This window comes from Danio aesculapii, chromosome 9 (assembly GCF_903798145.1).
Source record: "Danio aesculapii chromosome 9, fDanAes4.1, whole genome shotgun sequence".
In the NCBI taxonomy this organism is placed as follows: Eukaryota; Metazoa; Chordata; class Actinopteri; order Cypriniformes; family Danionidae; genus Danio; species Danio aesculapii.
In genome coordinates, this window is record NC_079443.1 from 39602154 (window position 1) to 39623945 (window position 21792).

At 36.0% G+C, this 21792-nt stretch overlaps 1 protein-coding gene across 1 annotated transcript in view; it reads left to right on the forward strand.

Annotated features, from left to right (window-relative positions):
- The first annotated feature begins 2089 nt into the window (after positions 1-2089).
- Positions 2090-21792, forward strand: part of osbpl11 (oxysterol binding protein-like 11) — a 39771-nt gene continuing 20068 nt past the window's right edge. Inside the window, exons 1-9 of the mRNA XM_056465683.1 lie at positions 2090-2375; positions 2820-2888; positions 3843-4018; positions 4224-4303; positions 6599-6787; positions 6960-7158; positions 13428-13570; positions 19557-19697; positions 20210-20663. Coding sequence (XP_056321658.1) covers positions 2296-2375; positions 2820-2888; positions 3843-4018; positions 4224-4303; positions 6599-6787; positions 6960-7158; positions 13428-13570; positions 19557-19697; positions 20210-20663 — 1531 coding nt within the window. The 5' untranslated portion in view covers positions 2090-2295. The remainder of the gene's footprint in view (positions 2376-2819; positions 2889-3842; positions 4019-4223; positions 4304-6598; positions 6788-6959; positions 7159-13427; positions 13571-19556; positions 19698-20209; positions 20664-21792) is intronic.

Here is a 21792-nt window from a genome sequence, read left to right on the forward strand (position 1 = left end):
GTGGTTATATCTTAACGCATTAAAATAAGTAACCTATGTTTATATTTATGTAAAAACAGGTGTTTTCATTATTACACAAGATGTACAATGTTTTACTTTGTTCTTCATAACTGTTAGAACACACTCTCCACACCAGATAAATGAGACTTAGCCCCGGATGCCACATCCTGTTAAAAAATAAAACAAGCCAGCAGAGCCACCCAATATCCAAACCGTTAACATAATAAAATGACAACTAATCAAAAATAATCTAATCATTAACTATTAATCAATAAAATGATATAATGATAATTATATAAATGACTAATGATCATATGATTACATAAAATAATTAAATGAAGAATAAACGAATATAAACAAATGAAAATAAAACAACACAATTAAATTGAATGGTTGTTTTCTTGAAACAACGCACACATAAGTTTGCTAGAAAGATTCTCAGATCCTTAGTTAGATTCCTCATTCTTTTTTTTTCGGCTTAGTCCCTTTATTAATCCGGGGTCGCCACAGCGGAATGAACCACCAACTTATCCAGCATATATTTTATGCAGCGGATGTCCTTCCATCATTGTGTCACATCCATACACACTTATTCATACATACACTACGGACAATTTTAGTTTACCCAACTCACCTATAACATGTCTTTGGACTTGTGAGGGAATCACGGAGGAAACCTACGTGAACACGAAGAGAACATGCAAACTGCACACAGAAATGCCAACTGACCCTGCCGAGGCTCGAACCAGCAACCTTCTTGCTGTGAGGCAATTGTGCAACCCACTGCGCCACTACGTCGCCTTAGATTCTTTATAACCAAAATGAGTCATATATATGAGATATATATGTTAGCTAAGACAATATATGGTCCTGTTGACAATTGTTGAGAGGATGAATCTGGAAACAAATCTTTGAAAAAATAGATATGGGTCATCAGGGAAAACTTCTTTTGTTGTGCGATGTGGTGTACTGCACCTGAAACTAATTTAAAACAAAATTTTTTTTGATTTATTATTTTATATTTTATATTTGAATATAATTTTTTTTTTTCAAAATAAATCTCAAAAGAACTGTATGTATGTGTTATGGAAGATGAAATGAATGCTTTTTAAAAAGGGTATACCATGAAATTCATCAAACGTGACATTTAAGACAATGATAATGTTACAAAAGCTTTTTAGCGTTTAAAGATATATTACAATAATAAACAGTTAATTTAAATTGTAAAAATATTTCACAATACAACAGTTTTTGCAGTTTTTGACTTAGTGGGCAAAAAAAGTCTTGCCATCTAAAACATCTTAACATTTTTTAAATAGAGAAACTGCTTTGAAAAGTTGTACTTCAATTTAAACACACACACGCACACACACACACATATACATATATAATTTTATATATATATATATATATATATATATATATATATATATATATATATATATATATATATATATACACACATAAAAATATATGAAAAGCATATTAGAGTTATATAAAACCACATAAAATCAATATTTAAAACAAAATAAAACAATAACAAATAAAATGATATTACAAATAATGCTAGGCTTTGTTAACTCACAATAACTTAAACATATCAAAACAAATACGCCGTTTTTAGAACTTTTTTGTACTCACCTTAATGGTATTAATATCTAACCACTGAACCACTGAAAAAAGGTTTCTGACTGCTGAATTTACAACGATGGATATGAAACTTGGTAAATATAATCAAAAGATTGATAAATAAGCTTCGTTCTCCAATTTTTTTTTAAATGAACATATAAACATACTATATATCATAAATTGACAAATTGACTCTGAACGTCACGAGGGTGGTGTCATCGCATCTAGCCAATCAGAAAGAGGACTGAGCTAGCGCTCTTCCTTCTTGTTTCCGCCTAGGACTTTTAATTTGAAAAGTGGATTTCTGTAGCGTTTCAAAAGTAAAACATCACAAGAAATATCAAATGTATTGGAATAAACTATATTTATATGTTCGATATGTAATATGTGTCATAATTAGAGTTAAATAATTCAGCTTGTGCTGTTTTATTAATTTGCTTTTCCTGTCACATGACGCGGGGTCGCGAATGACTTCACGCTCTGTCATGGCTGCACGAGACATAAACATGCCAGTGGTCCTTTAATTTAGACTTTAATTCAAACGAGAGCGATGGTTAGAACCGCTACCATAACAGGTCGCTTCGCCATATGAAATCGGTTGTTGGGTTTTTTGCGTGGCTGGTGAAGTGTTAGATCGCTGTTGTAGTTCATAGGAAGGATCCAATCATGCAGACTGAAGCCGTGCTGGAGCATCACAGCGGCTCACAGAGTTCAGGCAGGACGGGCTCCAAATCCTGGCAGTACAGGTACCTCACACAGATATCCTCCTGTAGTGTTTACTTACAGAACTACTCGATATAGATTAGCTGAAAGGAATAATGTGATGGGAGATTGTTTAATATTCAATTTCCCGAGTAAACAGAACTTAAGCATGGCATTCGGATATGATTTTGTCATCATATTTGACCCATATCTTTCCCTAATCGTACTTTTTAAATGCTTAACATACGTGTTTATTAGGCAGGATGACATCTCCCTTTTACTTTTCGTTATATATTATTCATATGCACATACACAGTGGACCATCATGCGCTTCAGATATATGGATAGTATTCTCTCAGTGAATAGAGAATACTATGCATAGTTAATACAGCTTTATTGTTATACAAATAAAAATATCTTGTGTTATGCTGTTGTGACAAACATTTTTTAATAATATGATATTTAATTACTTTTTTTGTCAACTTCAGTGACCTAATGGAAAAAGTGGATGGATATTTGATGAAATACACCAATCTGGTGACTGGATGGCAGTATCGGTGAGTCTGTATTTCTTTATTTCTTTCTCAATTTCAGATAGATGTGGGCCTGTTTATGTGCTCAGAGCGTCTTTTGTTTAATCAAAACAAGAGTCTTCTAATAAGGTAAAGTTGGTTTTATAGTCCCACATTCGTTCAGTGACAATTGTGACACGGCCCCTATATTATTTACCACGCTGCTTTGACTATCATTCTGAAATCGCATCCACGTATGACTTCAAAACAACATTAAACTTTAAGCAACATTTGAATTGAATTATCTTAAGTTGGTTTTTAAATGTTTGAATAATCATGCTCCAATGGTGTTTTCAGATCTAATCAGTAGGCATTAAACCTCTCACAGAGTCACACGAGCAACTGCTAACGGTGACTGTCTAGTGCCAAAGTGTAAGACCTCTTTTGGTCAATCTGTTTTTTTCTGTTAAGGAAACCAAATTGTGGAATGATTTGCCTGCTAGCCTAAAATTAGAAAGTAATATAAATATTTTTAGTAGTGTTCTTAAAAAGTGGTCTAAACCAAAACAGCAGTGTTTGCACAAATAGTCTACTATTAGTATGTTTGTTTGAGCATGCCGCCTATGCTTTTACCTTACAGCAATTTTATGTAAAGAATTATAACGTGTGTATGTATCTATTTTATTTTCATTTTGTCAAGCCTCCTGTGGACAGGTGTTGAGAATTTGCAAGTCTTAAACAAATGCATTTGGTTGTCCAATGTAATTGTGATGTCTGTGTCAAATAAATAAATAAATAAACATTTGCACTATTTAGTTGACTGTGAACAATGTTGTATTTTGATAGTCATTGCCTGCTAATATGATTTCCCTATTTAGAATTTCCAAAGAATACTTTTCTAAAATTATATTCTTAAGGAGAAAGTCTGAATGTGTGAATATAAAACAAACTTAACCTCAATAAGTCTTCTAATCTGTACTTTTCCTCCCCACATAACAGATATTTTGTGCTTAACAATGAGGGTGGTCTGCTAGAGTACTTTGTGAATGAGCAGTCCAGGAATCAGAAGCCCCGGGGCTCGCTGCCGTTAGGCGGCGCAGTGATTTCCCCCAGCGATGAAGATTCACACACCTTCACCGTCAACGCCATCAGCGGAGAGCAATACAAACTCAGAGGTTGTCACATGATTTCTTTTGCTGCTTTTCAAAGCAGTTTCGCTTCCTTTATTTCTGTTCTCTTCAAAGACAGTGGGTAAATACAAATAAAACAACTGTAGATGGTGCTCTATTAAAATGCTTAATATATTTGTATGCGTTGCTGGTCTGATATAATAGTTTATATTAAATGGCTTCTTCTTAATACCTGCTTGTGTAACTTCAGCCTCAGATGCAAAGGAGAGACAGCACTGGGTCAGCCGACTGCAGGTCTGTGCACAGCATCACACAGAAGCGATGGGCAAGGTGAGACTTACAACCAGACACCTTTAACACTACCATCTTGCTCAGTGGCCTTTCTGATGACCTATTCAGTTACATTCCTGCAAAAATATTTAATCCAGTTTATAAGGCCATTTCCACCTGGTATAAACATGTATTTTTTTAGCAATTCAATCACAAATTGTCAGCTGAAATGCATTGTTGTCTCCACCTGCTATTATCATACATCCAGACGCATCTCTTGTGTTCGTATTTCTTCGAGACCCTTCTCATTTTTTATTATTTATTTTCAGTGTGACACAAGTACTATTGAATGAGCTGATCTATGTTAAGTCAATGAAGTTGATGTGTATGGCAATTAAGCCATATTAATTATTTAGATTCTAATCCGTGTGTTTTTGTACTTTTAAATGAAGTGTAAATACAATGTTTAGGTGCATTTGTGCAACATGTTCCTTAACATTCATGTGTCAGGTCAGTACGTGTCTTCCTGTGGCTGTTTAATGCAGTTGACCACACAAGCGTCTCATCTGCATAAGCAAGTTGTTGAACGTGCACAAGCTGAAAATGTTTTACATTAGGGATGCACCATAATGGAAAAATCTGATATTGCGATATTTACTTTTTCTGCGATATATATTGTGATACAAATACAGATAGTATACCAGATAATAGTATCCAAGTACAGAAATTGAATTTTTATATATATATATATATGTAAACTTTAAGTCAGGTAAAAATATTTTGTTTTTAATTTCAGAAGTAATAAGTCAAAACTAATTTAAACTAACACAAGTAAAACAATCTGCTAATGTAATGGGTTAAGTAAAATAATCTTTTTAAGATTTCTGTAATAGAAACCTGACAGAAATTCTCAAATATAATTCTGACTCAACATGGCATATCCTGCGATGTGACTTCTTAATACGCACATTGCGATTTCGATGCTAAAAGGATATATTGTGCAGCCTTATTTTACATATTTTATTAGTATTGTTGAACGTGTCCACTTGTAATTTGAGTTCAATAAATACAAATATAACATATTAAAATTAAATCGTTATTTTTTAAATTTAAAATTAACTAATTTTAACATGTTATTGATGAAGCTAACCAAAACTATACAAGCTGACCATGTGTGGAAAAAAACGACCATTGAAGAAATATAAAACAAATGTGAGGACGTGGCTTTGCATATTTAAGTGTCTTTTAATTATATGCAGCCAAAGAATAATAATCAGTGAATCATGAGATATAATCATGATAAATAAAAGCTCTGTTTCTGCCACAAAACCTTATAAAACAAAAATAAAATGCATAAAAATGTCTTGTTTCTAGTCTATCTATATATATCTATATATATCTATATCTATATATATCTATCTATATATATATATATATATATATATATATATATATATATATATATATATACATATATATATATATATATATATAAATATATATATATATATATATATATATATATATATATATATATATATATATATATAAATAATATAAATAAATATATATATATATATATAAATAAATAAATAAATAAATAATAGTTTTTAATTTCAGAAGTAATAGATCAAAATTTATTTAAACGAAACATAAGTAAAACAATCTGCTAATGTATTGGGTTAAGTAAAATGATCTTTTTAAGATTTCATGTTTTCAGACTCAACATGACATACCCTGCATTGTGACTTGTGAATATGCACATTGCGATTTTGATGCTAAAACGACATATTGTGCAGCCTTATTTTACATATTTTATTAGTATTAAGTGTATTAAGTGTACCTATTATTGGAGTCGCAAAATATACAAAAATAACATATTAAAATAAAGATTTTTATTATTTTCTTTTAAAATTGGCTAATTTGTGTGTTATTGATGAAACTAACCAAAACTATACAAGCTGACCATGTGTGGAACAAAATAACTAATAAAAAAACATAAAACAAATGTGATGATGTGGCTTTATATATTTAGATGTCTATTTAGTTGTATGCAGCCAAATAATGATAATCAGTAGATCATGAGATATAATCATGATATATATAAAAGCTCTGTTTCTTCCACAAAACATTATAAAACAAACAAAAAAATTTTATAAAAATAAAAAGGACCATTTTCTTTTTTATTATTTTGGATCTTTGCTGTAAAAAGTAATCACCAACGTTCTATCCTTTCTGTAAAATATTTAATTGTGCTCTATGGAAGCAAAAAAAAACACAGGTTGAGATGAAACATTTGGTAAATGTTTATAAAATGGTCATTATTTGGGTGAACTAATATTCATTATCCCACAGACAAACCCACCGCTGCAGTCTCGCAGTCTCTCCATGGCGTCTCAGGGCAGTGGCAGCTCTCCAGGATCTCAACACAGGATCAGCCAGAACTCAAACGCTCTGCTGGGCCTGTCCCAGCTCCAGCGTGGCTCCTCTCTCTACTCCAGCAGGAAGTCACTGCTGCCCGATCACTTGCTGGAGGCCAGAGAGGTGAGAATGACACCTCTTTTCCACCAGAGCGCTTAGTGTTTGGGAGCCCGAGCTGTCTGTTCTCAGCCAAATTAACTAGAGCCTCTTAATGCTACTATATGTTGTTTGCCCAGATGCCAGTGGAAGTTCGTTAAACAATAAAACAGCAAGTTTTTTTTTTTTCCTGTTCCAGATGATGACCCAGGCCCAGGGCCAGCACAGAGACTTGATCCAGACCATTGAGGGTCTGCCCTCCTCCCAGGGACCCTCTCCCTTGGACCAAGACCTGCTGCTGCTGAAAGCCACATCTTTGGCCACCATGACCTGCCTCAGTGACTGCCTGCATATCTTGCAGCTCCAACAAGTCGCTAGGCAGAAATTTCCTCTCAGCGGTGAGTGTTTTATGGATCTTTTATTTATGTTGATCCTTGTGGTTTTCTTCTTTAATGCAGGCTGTATCATTACATATGCTTACACACATCCATCCATATCTCATCCCTTCCACGTAATGCATTACTTGTATGCATACCAAGTGCTAATTGCCAAAAGAAAACCTTTTATTGAAAGGACATCAGACAAAAATGAAGCTGATATTTAAATAAAAAAGAAAAGTTTAATGAAGTTCATAATGCCGCAAATCTGGTTTTCCCCATTTAATTTTAGACCTGACTTTGCTATATTCATATGCTACAGCAGTGCTTGCATCTTAAGTGAAGGCTTTTCTCTTCCAGTAAAGGGGGTTATTTATAAACACAGCATCCATCACTGGAGTTATTGACTGCATCACTGGAGTGACAGACTCTCCTGCTGTAGGATTATCATACAGCAGGAGAGTCTGTTCTTGTAAACCTTGTTCTTGTAGAGCCATTCTTGATAATATAGTATCTGTAAATTATCTCTTATTAAGTTTTATTTGCAAACAGATTAGGGCTGTGCAATTAATCAAAAATTCAGTTTCGATTTTGATTTTTGGCTTCTAACGATTATGAAAAAACATTAACCGCAATTAAAAGATTAGTGCATCATATATCGCCCCCTTTCCAGTTGTATGCATTTGTTGCTCTGCAAAGCTCAATTTCATGTGAAAATGACTAAAAGCATGTACTGTAATGTAACGTTTGCAGCATGTGATGCGCGTCATTCATTGATGTACATTGAGCGCGACAGAGATCGCATGGTGTTGTGTGTGTGCGTGCGCTCAGCTTCAGAAATGAGCTAGTCATCTTAATGTGAGCGCTTTAATGGTCAAATACATGCACATTTGTGTCAAAACGCGGTGTTTAGTGATTATTCATATCAACCCTCATTTGTGTAATAAACAAACGAGTTGAGAATCAAAAAACATGTGAAAGTGAAACCGTAAATCAAAACGGTACTGCTCTTAAAGTGATAGTGTGCAATATTCCTGTTGCCGACTGTTTTTATCATTATTAATCAAACAACAAAAGGACAAAATCACTCCCTGATCTTGACTGAAGGACTTTTGTAGTTATAATTAAAAAAATTGTCTTGCAGTGAAGATGCTTAAAGCACAGTTTGTTTCATATTTTTATTCTATTGTAATTATTTCCCTTTTCTTATTAAGAGGGAGGAAAATAAATGTGTGTATATGTGTGTGTATATATATATATATATATATATATATATAGATAGATAGATAGATAGATAGATAGATAGATAGATAGACAGACAGACAGACAGACAGACAGACAGACAGACAGACAGACAGACAGACAGACAGACAGACAGACAGACAGACAGACAGACACAAATTTAAGATCAAATCAGATTCTGATTTTTACCCAAGTAGGGTGACCCATACTTGGTAATTGTGCTCTGTATCCAAGCAGTGGCGGAGCTACAAATTTTTACATGGGGTGGCCACTGCTTTTTTAGGGGCTCCACACACACACACATCATCTACTCACTTTGTTGCATCATATATTAAATATAATAACTTACTTGCATGCAGGGCTGGACTGGGACAAAAAAATCCCTGGCATTTTGGGCCAGAGCAGCCCACTACATACAATCTAAATGCTACCCATCTGTGCACGCCCTTGAATATGTTTACCAACTCCTATTCTATAAAAGCACAAAAGCCATATATAGGAAATATTGATTTGCCAATTTAAAACCTTAAAAAATGTAATTTATTCTTATAACAAGTAACTAGAAATAATAGACAGGGATAAATTGATCTGTGCGCTGCAGACGCAAAAGGCCTGCGCGCTGCTTCTGCTCTCCATACGTGCATGTGAAAAGGTGTGACTCTCAACTATTTTGACACACTGAAGTTGCACGCTCACGCAGAGCCCAAAATGGTAGTGTGTGATTGGGTCAGCCCAATATCAATAAAGAAAAGAACCAATGGGCTGCAGATTATGTCATATGGGCCAGTCTGTCCGAAAAAAAAACCATCTTACTTTCAGAGCATTACAGATCACAGCGTCAAAAAACAACAGGCTGTTGAGTGTTTTATGGGCCAATCAGATCATAAGAAGATGATCAGCCTGACCCAAAAAGTACATCGGCCCAGCGGGAAATCTGCCAGATGGCCAGTCCGCCCCTGCATACATGTAATGTGCATGTAATACTAGCACAGATGAAGTATAGCGTTAACTGTTTAAAGAGTGAATTGATCTCTCTCCTCGTTAACTTACACAGCAGATAATAAATGTCCTCAGCAAACAAACCTTATAATAAACTATAAAATGTATTTCAAATATTATGTTATGGTGCATTATTATTTGTCTTACTTAAAACCATGCTCTTGTCTTCGGCTCTACACTGATTTGAAAATAGCTTGAGCTTTGCCAAAATTAAAAAACTTCGTTAGACAAATGTGATGTCAAGCAGCATCAGGAACTGCCAGCAGCAAATAAAATTTTGGAGTGGCACCCAGGGTGGCCAATCGGATGTCAGGGGTGTCCAGTGCCACCCCTCTGGCTCTGCCACTGCATTCAAGTGCATACACACAGCAGTAAACACACACACACACACACACCGTGACCTTCCAATCACAAATCTATCTTTCTAACCATTAGGCCACACCTTCCCCTGAGATGTTTTAGATGAAATCCGAGAGCTGTAATCCTCTATGTACCTCAACTATCATGAGGATTTGATCTAAAATAGTGTTCTGAAGATGAATGAAAGTCAGGGGGGATTGGAATGAAATGAGGTTGAAGTAATTCATGACAGAATTTTCATTTTTGGGTGAACTAACCGAAAGTTAATAAGTGATTTGAACTCTCATAATTTAGTTTTGCATTGCCATTTTCCACTCATGTTTTTGACCCCTGGGCCTAGACCACATTATGTCCACCAAAATGTTTTTAGGCTGCTGAAAATTGGCAACTCTTCTCAGAATGCCTGAGAGCACTTTTAAAGTTTGCCGGGTTTTTTTATAATTAGAGACATCGACGTAAGGAAATAGTACACAATGTAGAGATGGCTTCATTCCTACTCTGTTTTCATATTTCTGTTCTTGCTGATAATGTAAAAAATGCCAGAAGAATGTTGTGCGACAGTTGAATAATGTGGTATTCACTCCACCCCTCATTCACTCTGATCGGATGGATGGATTTCTGGATAAAAGTGACAGTGATGAGTGTTATCTTCTCAGTGACTAGAAAGAAACATGCTGACTATAAAATAGATGTTCACTACTTGCACTATACTGTAAATGCATCACTCCGATTAAAACCTTAAGTAATATGCTGGCTTCTGCAGGGGAAAAACCTAGCAAGACTGCTTCATGTATTTAACATTAAGTGCTTTGTAAGAATATACAACACTAAAAGTGTTTTACTCAATCGTGATAGGCATAGGGTTTAACAGATTTTCAGATTTTTAGCCTATTTGGTGTTTAGAACAATAGTACTGTATCTCTCCATCTTTATTGCTTCACCATGACTGGGTGGGCATTAGAGCTGTGAACCTACACTGGTCTTACGGTTCGGTTCGTTTATGATTATTATGCCATGGATTCTGTTCAATTCGATATCTCAGTGCGTCACGGTGCATTGACAATGCTTTCCATACAAATATATTTATATTTTCTTCACATCACAACAATTCTTGTATTAAAATGTATAAATATATTTATATACTATTTGTAATACAATTTTATCCTTTAATACACACAGTCATATATATATATATATATATATATATATATATATATATATATATATATATATATATATACAGAATAACATGAGGATTTATAGCAAATAAACAAATAGAAACATCCCGCTTGCTTTTTAAAAAATACTTTTTAAAGTTTTATAGATGTTTTTTAGGAGCATATAACCAGCGGAAACAAAAAATGTCTGTCTGTCTATCTATCGTTCTAGCTTTCGTTCTATGTATCGTTCTATCTAGCTTTCGTTCTATATAGCTTTCATTCTAGCTTTTGTTCTATCTATCGTCCTATCTATCTTGTTCTATCTAACTTTCGTTCTAGCTTTCGTTCTATCTAGCTTTCGTTCTATCTAGCTTTTGTTCTATCGTTCTATCTAGCTTTCGTTCTATCTATCAGTCTATCGTTCGAACTATCCTTTACTCTGTCTATCTTTTGCTCTGTCTATCTTTTGCTCTGTCTATCTTTTGCTCTGTCTATCTTTTGTTTTATCTAGCTTTTGTTCTATCTATCGTTCCATCTAGCTTTCGTTCTATCTAGCTTTTGTTCAATCGTTCTATCTAGCTTTCATTCTATCTATCTTTTGTTCTATCTATCTTTTGTTCTATCTATCTTCTAACATTGTTCTGTCTGTCTATCGTTCTATCTAGCTTTCGTTCTATCTATCATTCTATCTATATTTTGTTCTATCTTTTGTTCTATTTCTCTTTTGTTCTATTTATCTTTCGTTCTAGCATTATGTCCGTCTGTCTGTCTATCGTTCTGTTGTTTCCATCCATCCATCCATCCATCCATCCATCCATCCATCCATCCATCCATCCATCCATCCATCCATCCATCCATCCATCCATCCATCCATCCATCCATCCATCCATCCATCCATCCATCCATCCATCCATCCATCCATCCATCCATCCATCCGTCTTTAGTTGGTGGGTCTTCTTTATACCATTTCCAGATTATAGCTTTTTTTACTTGTTGCCAATAATATATTTAATAGATATCTATCCTCCTTTTCAGGTTTTATAGGAATATCTTCTAGATAAAGTACATTGAATGATCTAGGAGTATGAAAATCTAAAATATCATTGATAGCAGTTTCCCAAAAACGATCAGTTCTTGAGCACTGCCAGTATATTTGCCTCTTCTACCCCGCAGTTCAGTAACAAAAAATTTCGAACAAAGAATTTGGTAAATCTGTTGGTAGATTTTACAACTGCTCAGTTTTGTTTATCAGTCTGACATCAGATGATAATTTTAAACTGGCCAAATATTAGCTTTTTATTTCTTTGAGGTGCATTCCAAGTACTTTCTGCTACAGTATTCCAACAGGTATTAGGATGCTTTTGGAAATCATCCCTGACCTATCTAACACTCCGATCACTCTTTAATTTTTGGCATCAGACCTTTCAGAAGAACGAACATCATGTCTTAATGTTTAAATGGAGTGAGTATGGCCCTCCTATTTGTTGAATACCTTTGCAGTGTCGAGTTTATGTACCGCTCATATATTAACTGTCGAAATGCAATCCAAAAATAAATAATGTAGGCTCTTTTCGAGAACTCTACATTTCCAAATCCGCTATCAGACAGTTATTGAATACCTTAAATCACATATTCACTCGCGACTCACTGATCCTTATATGTAATCCAGGTCAGTGCGATAAGATCGAAATACACGGCGCTGTAAGTCTTTCTGCTTGCATCACAGTGTTGGTGTGCATCAAAATAAGCGATAGCAGAACATAAAGTGATTGTTAATTTTTCATTCCATTACAAAAAACCTGAAGCATTCTGGTGCTGCAAATCCAATAATCTCAGGTCATGTTTGTTCCTGTAGAATTTATGACCCAGAGCCCTTCTCGGGGAGTGGAATATAGTTTTATAATTAATGAGGAACTGTATCCACCACTGATAGACTTCTGCAGGTAACCAGAGCTCTGCTAGCGTCACTCAAGCGTACCAGTTGATAGACTGACCAAATTGTGTTGCCATTCTGTTGTCAGTTCTTGAGTGAACATGCCTCTTGTCAGATTTGCATGTTTTGAACTCTTATTGGCTTAAAGTCCTTGGCCATCTAAACTAACTTTAAAAAAAGTCTAGTTGCAAACATGAGTTTAGCGCAGCCGCGTCATGAATCATACATATTTTATTACTCTCAAACTGGAAAGAAACAGCAAGTAAACCTCCCATTCCAAGACCACCCTGATTTTACACTCTTGTAGACAGTATCGGGACATCGTGTGAACTCTCTGAACTTTCTAAATATTGGAACAAAACAAAAGCCGCCAGATTAGTCTTCTTGCCAACAGGCAAACAAGTCAACAATGGGCAGGGCTTCGTGCAGACGGTGAGACCCTAGGTTCAGGTTTCCACCGAGAGCTCTGTGTCAGTTTTCAGAGCGCTAAACGACCAGAATTCCTGTGGCGTTAGAGGCTGCTGTTGGCTTGTGGGCATTGCGCTGGTGTGCCGGTGATATGAGCACCCCTGAGCCGGGTTTTGTGTGTCCTGTAGGCCCTGCCCTGGAGTGGCTGGAGCCGAAACTTCCCGATATCCTGAAGAATGGAGGGACGCTACCCAGCATCACCAAAGATGACGGCAAAACAGAGGGAGCTGTTTTGGAACCTTTAGAAATGGACTCCTGTGATATTGTTTTGGTAAGATGTGCTTTATTACTCATTTTTCCGTTCTTGCTAAGTGTGTTGACACTTGTTTTACAAACTGGTATTTAGATTGATTCATTAGCAAACAATCTTTTATTATTCTTTGAATATTTACGAAAGAAAGTCTTAAACACTTGTGGATCAAAAAGTGTAATGTCTGAAAAAAAATGTATTGAAAATTGGAGATTTGGTTTTGGAAATTGAGCAGTTTTGGAGGGAAAAAAGTGTTTGGACACTTAAGTTGCCCTTAAATATGTATGAATGGCATTGTGTTAGATAACAAAATAGATAACAAAACCATGTGGCGTCTGCAAACAATTATTATCATTATTATTTGTTCAGAATTAACTTCTAAATATAGATGTGTAATCTATATTTAAGTTCTGTTGCAACTCAAGCTCAAACAGCTTATTTACCATTGGTTATAACCAAAATTGTTCCACCCTGAACTGTCACCCAAATTAGTTGAGGAATATTATTTCAGGATGCTCAAGCAAACAGCAGTGTTTTCATAACTTTGTGTTTACACTTGAAGATGGTCCTACAGATGTATTCATTGCACTACCGTTCAAAAACGTGAGGTTAGTATGTGTGGGTCAATGACGAGCCCCTTTTTTGGCTTCTGCATATATTTACAAAAGTGACTTTATATATTAAAAGCATATCACAAATAAATAAATGCAAATAAATGTTTTACTTTTATTGGTTGATTGATTGATAGTTTTTTTAATAGGCAGTGGTTTATTTAGTTGTTTGAATGATAGTGGCAAAGTATAAAATGGCAATACATTGTAATTTAGGATTGAACAATTTTTCTTCAAAATGGACTCTTTTCACAAGCCTGTTATGATGCGTTTATTAAAATGTATGAACGTTTATTTATGTATGTATTATATAATCTTTGCTTCAAATTACAAAAAGCAAATTACCGCTTTTGCGAGGTGTTTACAATGCAGTGTCTATGGTGCAGGACCGTAAATTTGACATTCTTCTCTCCTCTGGCTGCCGTTATCAGTCTCGCACAATTTTTTTCCTTTTTCTGAAAGTCTTTATAACATCATCGTAGAGTTTTTCTATTATTATTTGAGCAAATAAGATTGTAAAAAAAATATTTGTTGTATTTTCCCATTCACTGCGCTCTAAGTTTGCCCAACTACTGTATGATGACTTTCGCTGAGAAACCTGGAAATGGGAAAAGGGTCTATATGCCTGACAAGATTTTGGTAAATAAACATCACTGTTACACTGTATTACATTGTACAGTGAATGACATTTTATTGGGTCTCTTTTGTAAATATTGGTAAAAAAAGTATAATAAACGTTATGACTTAGAAACTAATTAAAAAGCTGTTAAATATTCTAATGCACGGACCAAGAATCAAAGCTGTTTTACTCTTTTATCATTTTGATATTTGATATTGTTCATATTTTGTGTTTTTGATCAAATAAATACAGCCTTAGTGAGCTAAAGATGTTTATTTCAAAAGCTTCACAATAATCTTACAGTCTCCAGGTTTTTTATGACAATATCACTGTTTGTAAGAATTCCAAATAACTGTTTCACAGTTTATTTACTCTGTAAAAAAGTGTAATTCTGACATTTTACTTTAACTCATTAAAAGAGGTTAACAATTGTTAACTTGATGTTTTAAGTCAGTTTAATGTAATGCAAGTTGAAAATTTTATTTATTAATTTTCCTTCAGCTTAGTCTTTATTCAGAGGTCAATGCAATACAGTACTGGGAAAGACCCATACACGCTCACATTCACACACACACACACACACACACACACACACACACACACGCACACACACACACACACTCACACTCATACACATAGAGCCTATTTAGTCTACCCAATTCACCTATACCACATGTCTTTGGACTGTGGGGGAAACCGGAACCCCCGGAGGAAACCCACGTGGAAAACATGCAAACTCCACACAGAAATGCCATCTGGTCCAGCCAGGACTCAAACCAGCGATCCTCTTGCTGTGAGGCGACAGTGCTAACCACTGAGCTACCGTGCCGCCAAGTTGAAATGAGTTTTTTTCATTTGTTTGAATTTCTTTTTAAAAGAATTAACATTTTTATAAGATTTTCACTCTTCTTTTGGCCTTTATTTTTGCTTAAAAACCTTGTTCATAATAGAAATGACACTTTATATTTTGTTGAATATGAGGTTTATACAATTTTAAATTCATTTGTCCAAAGTCTGCCAAAAAAGTATCCAAATATATATATATATATATAAAACACAACAACACAGGCTGACATGATTATATTCATAACTGGCACTTGTGTTAATCTCTGATTACTGACATTGTTGTTTTGGAGAAGCCTCTCAAGCTGCCAGTCTGAAGAGTAATTCTTTGCTTCAGTTACCTTCATGTAAACAAACACCAAAGACTCCCTTAATGTCGGACAGTAGACAGGGCTCCCCATTAACCTGAGGAAACTTGTCTGCGGTGTTAAATGTTTACTGTGCATATTTTTTTCCACATGAGTCTTGTTGCATAATATTTAGCTTCATTTAACTGTACAAGCAGCATAACAGAAAGATATTAATCTCAAAAACAATCCTCATATTCAGAAAAATGCAGTGATTTAGGTGGGTATCATTAGTTGTGTTTGCTGGAGCGAGCAGCATTATTTTTGCTTTTATTTAGGGTTTGGAGTTTAACCCTTGTGAGCTGTTGGGGATGTTTTCATCTACTCTCGGGTGATTTTTGAGTCTTAATTTAATTAATAAATTTTTTTTTTTAATAATTACTTTTTTTGAGGTTTTTACCTTTAATGGGTAGGACAGTAGAGAGTATTGATAGGAAAGCATGGGGAGCAGAGAGAGGGAAAGGATTGGCATAGGACCACGAGGCGGGAATCGAACGCGGGTCGCCATTAGCACCGGAGTGCATGTGTCGATGCACTAACCACTACACCACTGGTGCCGACGACTTGAGTCTTAATTTGACCACAACTTTCTCTTTCTCTCTATGGAATGATTTTGACACATCTTATTTTGACACATATTTTGGGAAAAGGCTTTGAAGAAAACTCAACAATGCATGGGTAAATTGACTACCCTTTCATTATGTTAGTAGCTGTTTTTGCCCCATTGACTTCCATTGAAATGAAATTTTTTGATAGCAAGTTCATGACACTATGTGATGCATTTTGTTTGTTGGTGGCTTTTCCTGTTGGGAAGAAGTAAAATTTGTAATTTTTGCTGCTGATCATCAGTTGCAGTGCAAAAAAAAAGCTTATTTTCTGACTTTTATACGGAGTTATATAGAGTATTGTGCGTGCACCTGTGCGTGAGAGAGAGCTTTTCGCACATACATTGATATGTCTGAGGACATCAATATAAGCACCTCAGCTCTCAAAACATAGTAAATGTATTTCTATAATTATATTATTCATTCATTTTCTTTTCGGCTTAGTCCCTTTATTAATCAGGGGTCGCCACAGCGGAATGAACCACCAACTTATCCAGCATATGTTTTACGCAGTGGATGCCTTTCCAGCTGCCACGCATGTCTGGGAAACATCTATACACGGACAATTAGCTTACCAAATTCACCTATAGTGCATGTCTTTGGACTTGTGGGGGAAACCAAAGCACCAGGAGAAAACCCATACCAACACGAGGAGAACATGCAAACTCCACACAGGAATGCCAACTGACCCAGCCAAGGCTTGAACCAGCGACCTTTTTGCTGTGAGGCGACAGCATTACCCACTGCACCACCGTGCCAACCATTAAATTAATTCATACATTCATTTTCTTTTCGGCTTAGTCCCTTTATTAATCTGGGGTCGCCACAGCGGAATAAACCACTAACTTATCCAGCTTTTTTTAACACAGCGGATGCCCTTCCAGCTGCAACCCATCACTGGGAAACATCCACACACAGTCATTCACACACATACACTACAGACAATTTAGCTTATCCAATTCACCTATACCACATGTTTTTGGACTTGTGGGGGAAACCGGAGGACCGGAGGAAACCCACACCAACATGGGGAGAGCATGCAAACTCCACACAGAAATTCCAACTGACCCAGTCATGGCTCGAACCAGCGACCTTCTTGCTGTGAGGCGATTGTGCTACCCACTGCGCCACTGTGCTGCCCAATTATATTATAGCACACTATAATTTGTTGTTATACTCGGTACAACTCCATATAAAAGCCAGAAATGTTTTTTGCAAAGAGTTAATGGTGTTAAAAGTTTGACTTCTTTCCAATCAAGAATGTGTATTTAGTGTCAAGGCTTTGCAATCAAAAAGTGTCGTTATAAAGAGCAAAAACAGACACTAACATAATCAAAGGGTAGTAATTTTAGACAATACACAAGGGTTAACCGAGAAAAACTTGTATCATGTACGAATAATGACTGGAATTGTGAAATCTGTTGCAATGGGCGTGCTGTTAGTTATTTCAGATGTCAGAGTTACATATTTCTTCAGGAAATGGAGAGGAATTAGAGACTAACACTGAAGGAAGAACCCAGGGCACATCTAGGGAACGATATCATATTCAGTTCAATTCTATTCATGTTTATTTATATAACGCTCTTTACAATGTAGATTGTATCAAATTAATATAGTTAATATAGTTCTAGTAAAGTCCATATTTTAGAGTTAAAGTTCAGTTTAGTTTAGTTCCGTGTGGTTTAAATTTCATTGTTGAAAGTTCAAACACTGAAGAGCAAATTCATCGATGCGCAGCTCCACAAGTCCGAGATCTCAGCAAGCCAGTGGTACAGTGGTGAGGAAAAAAACATCACCAATTGTCGAAGTGAAGGGGAAAATAAACCTTGAGAGGAACTAGGCTCTGTAGAGCACGACCATTATTCCTCTGGACAAATTTCCTGTGTGGAGCTGCAGTCTAGGCACCGGAGGCTGGAGAAGCTGGACGTCCATCTTGGAGAACTGCAGGTGTGAGTAGGGCACCGGCGGGTGGTCGGTCAGGCTGGCTCACAGGATTAATGCGGGGACTCGTTTGTACTGTGGTCTTCCAGGAATCAGTCTCATGCACTCCATTCCTCTGACCACCACAGCATCTGCTTGGGATACGGCCTGGTCCAGGATTATGGATAGCTTGGGATCATCTCTTCACAGGTCTTGTATCGCATCACTGGTGATGCATAGTCTCGAGAGGAATAGTTCATTATAGGCAGTACCTGGGACCAAAGAATGTTAAAAAATAATGATTCCCAAGACTAGAAGAAGTATGTAGGTTTTTATGCAACCTTAAAAAAACAATTAAACAAAGAAGTTGTCTAAAAGGTTCAAGGTTTATATATGTCTTGGAAAACCTGGAAAAGTCATGTAATTTGACATGGCTTTTTTATGTTTTGGTAAAATACATGAAAACAAAAAGTTTTGAAAACTTGAATGGAAATTTGATTAAGAAATGTCTGTATGCATTTTAAGTGATAATATTAAGTCAATTTCAAATACAATTGCGGAGAACATTTCTTCACATTACGTTCTCTGAGTGGGTTAAAAGGGCAAATTACAGTTTTAGTGCCACCTCTTCTTCACTCTTGTTCATCGTAATTCAAGGTACATTTTGAGTGCCGTGTCCAGTAACAATCTCAATCTATGTGATATGCTAATAAATATTTCTAATATAAAAAAATCACAAAAATATTTCCCTAAAATTAAAATATAATGTTAATTCAAATATTTACAAATTTGTAATATATTGTAATAGTATTGAATATAATATTACATTTTATTTAAACTTTTAAATCATTTTATTTGTTTTAATTAACTAAATTTACTATAGTTTATTCTAAACCAAAACAACCGAAAAAAATGTGGTTACTTAAAAAAAATTTAAGACCACAAATGGTTATTTGTCAAACGGTGCAGAGACTTTGTTGAGCCTTTAGTTTTGTAAATTGTAATGTTTTATTGGTTGAGTAGGGTGAATTAATGGAGTGCGTGTGTTTGTATGTTTTTCAGGAGCAGGAGGAGATTGATGCCACGCAGGAGGTGGACGACTCCTCTCCATCAGAGGAGGAGGATCTGGGTGCTGTGGAAGAGGAGCGCAGCGTCATTCTGCACCTCCTCTCTCAGCTTAAACTGGGCATGGACCTCACCAGGGTATATCAGCTCCATCTCATTAATGGCTCTCATTTCAGCTCGTGTCTTTCTCAAACCTCACTAAAACTCTTTTATACATTTAAAGTCTGCATGAACCGGAAGCTGCAACCATTTTTTTCCGTGTTGTGATGCAGTTCCTAGTGAAAAAAGTGGGTGTGGCTTGTTTTTTTAACTGCGAGGTGATTGGATGTAGTAAAAAGGTTCAAGGCATTTCATTCAGTCAAGTAGGAATTTCATTCAGAAAGATTGGGAAAAGGGTTTCTGGAAAGTTATTATAACCTAACAGACACCTCCTCCTCAACATAACTGTTTGTTTTCAAGATTGGCTGTTGGAGAGGCGTGGTTATGTATGTTAACCACCCCCATTACATCAGATGTAATCTGAGAATTCAAATTTCCAAATGAATTGTTCAACAAAAAACTAGCAATGTGAGCTAACAAAATAAGTATGATTAGTTTTTATTTAAATAAATTTTAAATAAAGTACTTCTTCACTTCTCACGGGTGTATAGGTGGTCCTACCGACTTTCATCCTGGAGAAGCGCTCTCTTTTGGAAATGTATGCAGACTTCATGTCCCATCCTGACCTTTTCGTGGCCATCACCGACGGCTCCAGCCCGATGGACCGCATGGTTCGATTTGTGGAGTATTATCTCACTTCCTTCCACGAAGGTCGCAAAGGTGCCATTGCCAAGAAGCCCTACAACCCCATCATCGGAGAGACTTTTCACTGCTCTTGGAATGTGCCCAAAGAGGCAGCATCTCCAACAGCCCTCCCCAAAGAGGGCTCCTCGTGTGCATCAGACTGTTATAATGTCCGCTTTGTGGCTGAGCAAGTTTCCCATCATCCACCTGTGTCAGGCTTCTACGCAGAATGCCAGGAGAGACAGATGTGCGTCAACACGCATGTATGGACCAAGAGCAAGTTCATGGGCATGTCTATTGGTGTCTCTATGATTGGAGAAGGTGAGTTTCACCTGATTACTTGCTTATCTTTTTACTGCACCAATGTCAGATCAGTAGTTTTGAATCTGTACTGGTGCCTACTGCCTACAATGATGCTTGCAATACAAAAATTTACATTACAGATTTGCAATAGAATGTAAGGGCTTGCTCACAATAGGTACAGTTGCCTTGAACCATGCCAAGGCTCGATTGTCGCCTCTCTCCTCTCCTCCGACGGCCTGCACTCACACTGCCGTTTGCATTCCGAACCTGAACATGCTTACGTCAACGATGATGCGACTGTTCAATTTAACAGGAACAGAAGGGCTCTCGTTCCGCACAGTTAGCATTTGACACTCATAAATGTTCATAAAAGTCCTCGTGCTGCAGGTATTAGGAGGTTTGCTGAAGGTGTAGCTGATGTGCAGTGAGGGGTTTGTGTCTTTTAATAAAGTATGACAGTTCATGTTCTTTGAAAAGTAAGAATGATTAATAAATCCACATGAAATAGTCCCCTAAAAGTGACGTCGCTTCTTCAGTTTTGGGCTCAGGTGCACTTTGCACTCACCCTACAAGCAGACCCCGCCAAAGCTCAATTCAACCGCTCTCTGGCACACCTCTTCCAACCGGGCCAGGTAGAGCCAACTGAACAGCTCCTGAGCCCGATTCAGAGCACTCACACTTGTCAAACGAACCGGGAAACGTATTAATTTAAGCAGTATTAATAGCACAAAAATAGTCTGTGTTCTTATAATAGTTTTGAATTTGTATTGGTGCCTACTGTCTACAATGATGCTTGCAATACATATTGAGCCATGAATGATTATAGACGACATTAAAGAACAACTTTTTTAGTTACATTAAAAAAAGTTACATTTATATAAAAACAAACACCCCCCCCCCCCCCCCCACAAAATAACGGCATTAAAAACACCAAAATAATCTGTTTTCTTGTTCTGCTGTAAACCTGCTTCTAATTTCACAAATTCGTTTGCAGAAATCATGAGATTCGTTTAAAACGGTCCACTATAATAATTATAGTAGAATAAAATGTCAATTCAAATGTAACATTTAGGTAAAATAAAATGTTTATGTTATTAATAATTAAAAATTGTAATAGTATAAATATATTAATTGTAATGTTTATGTA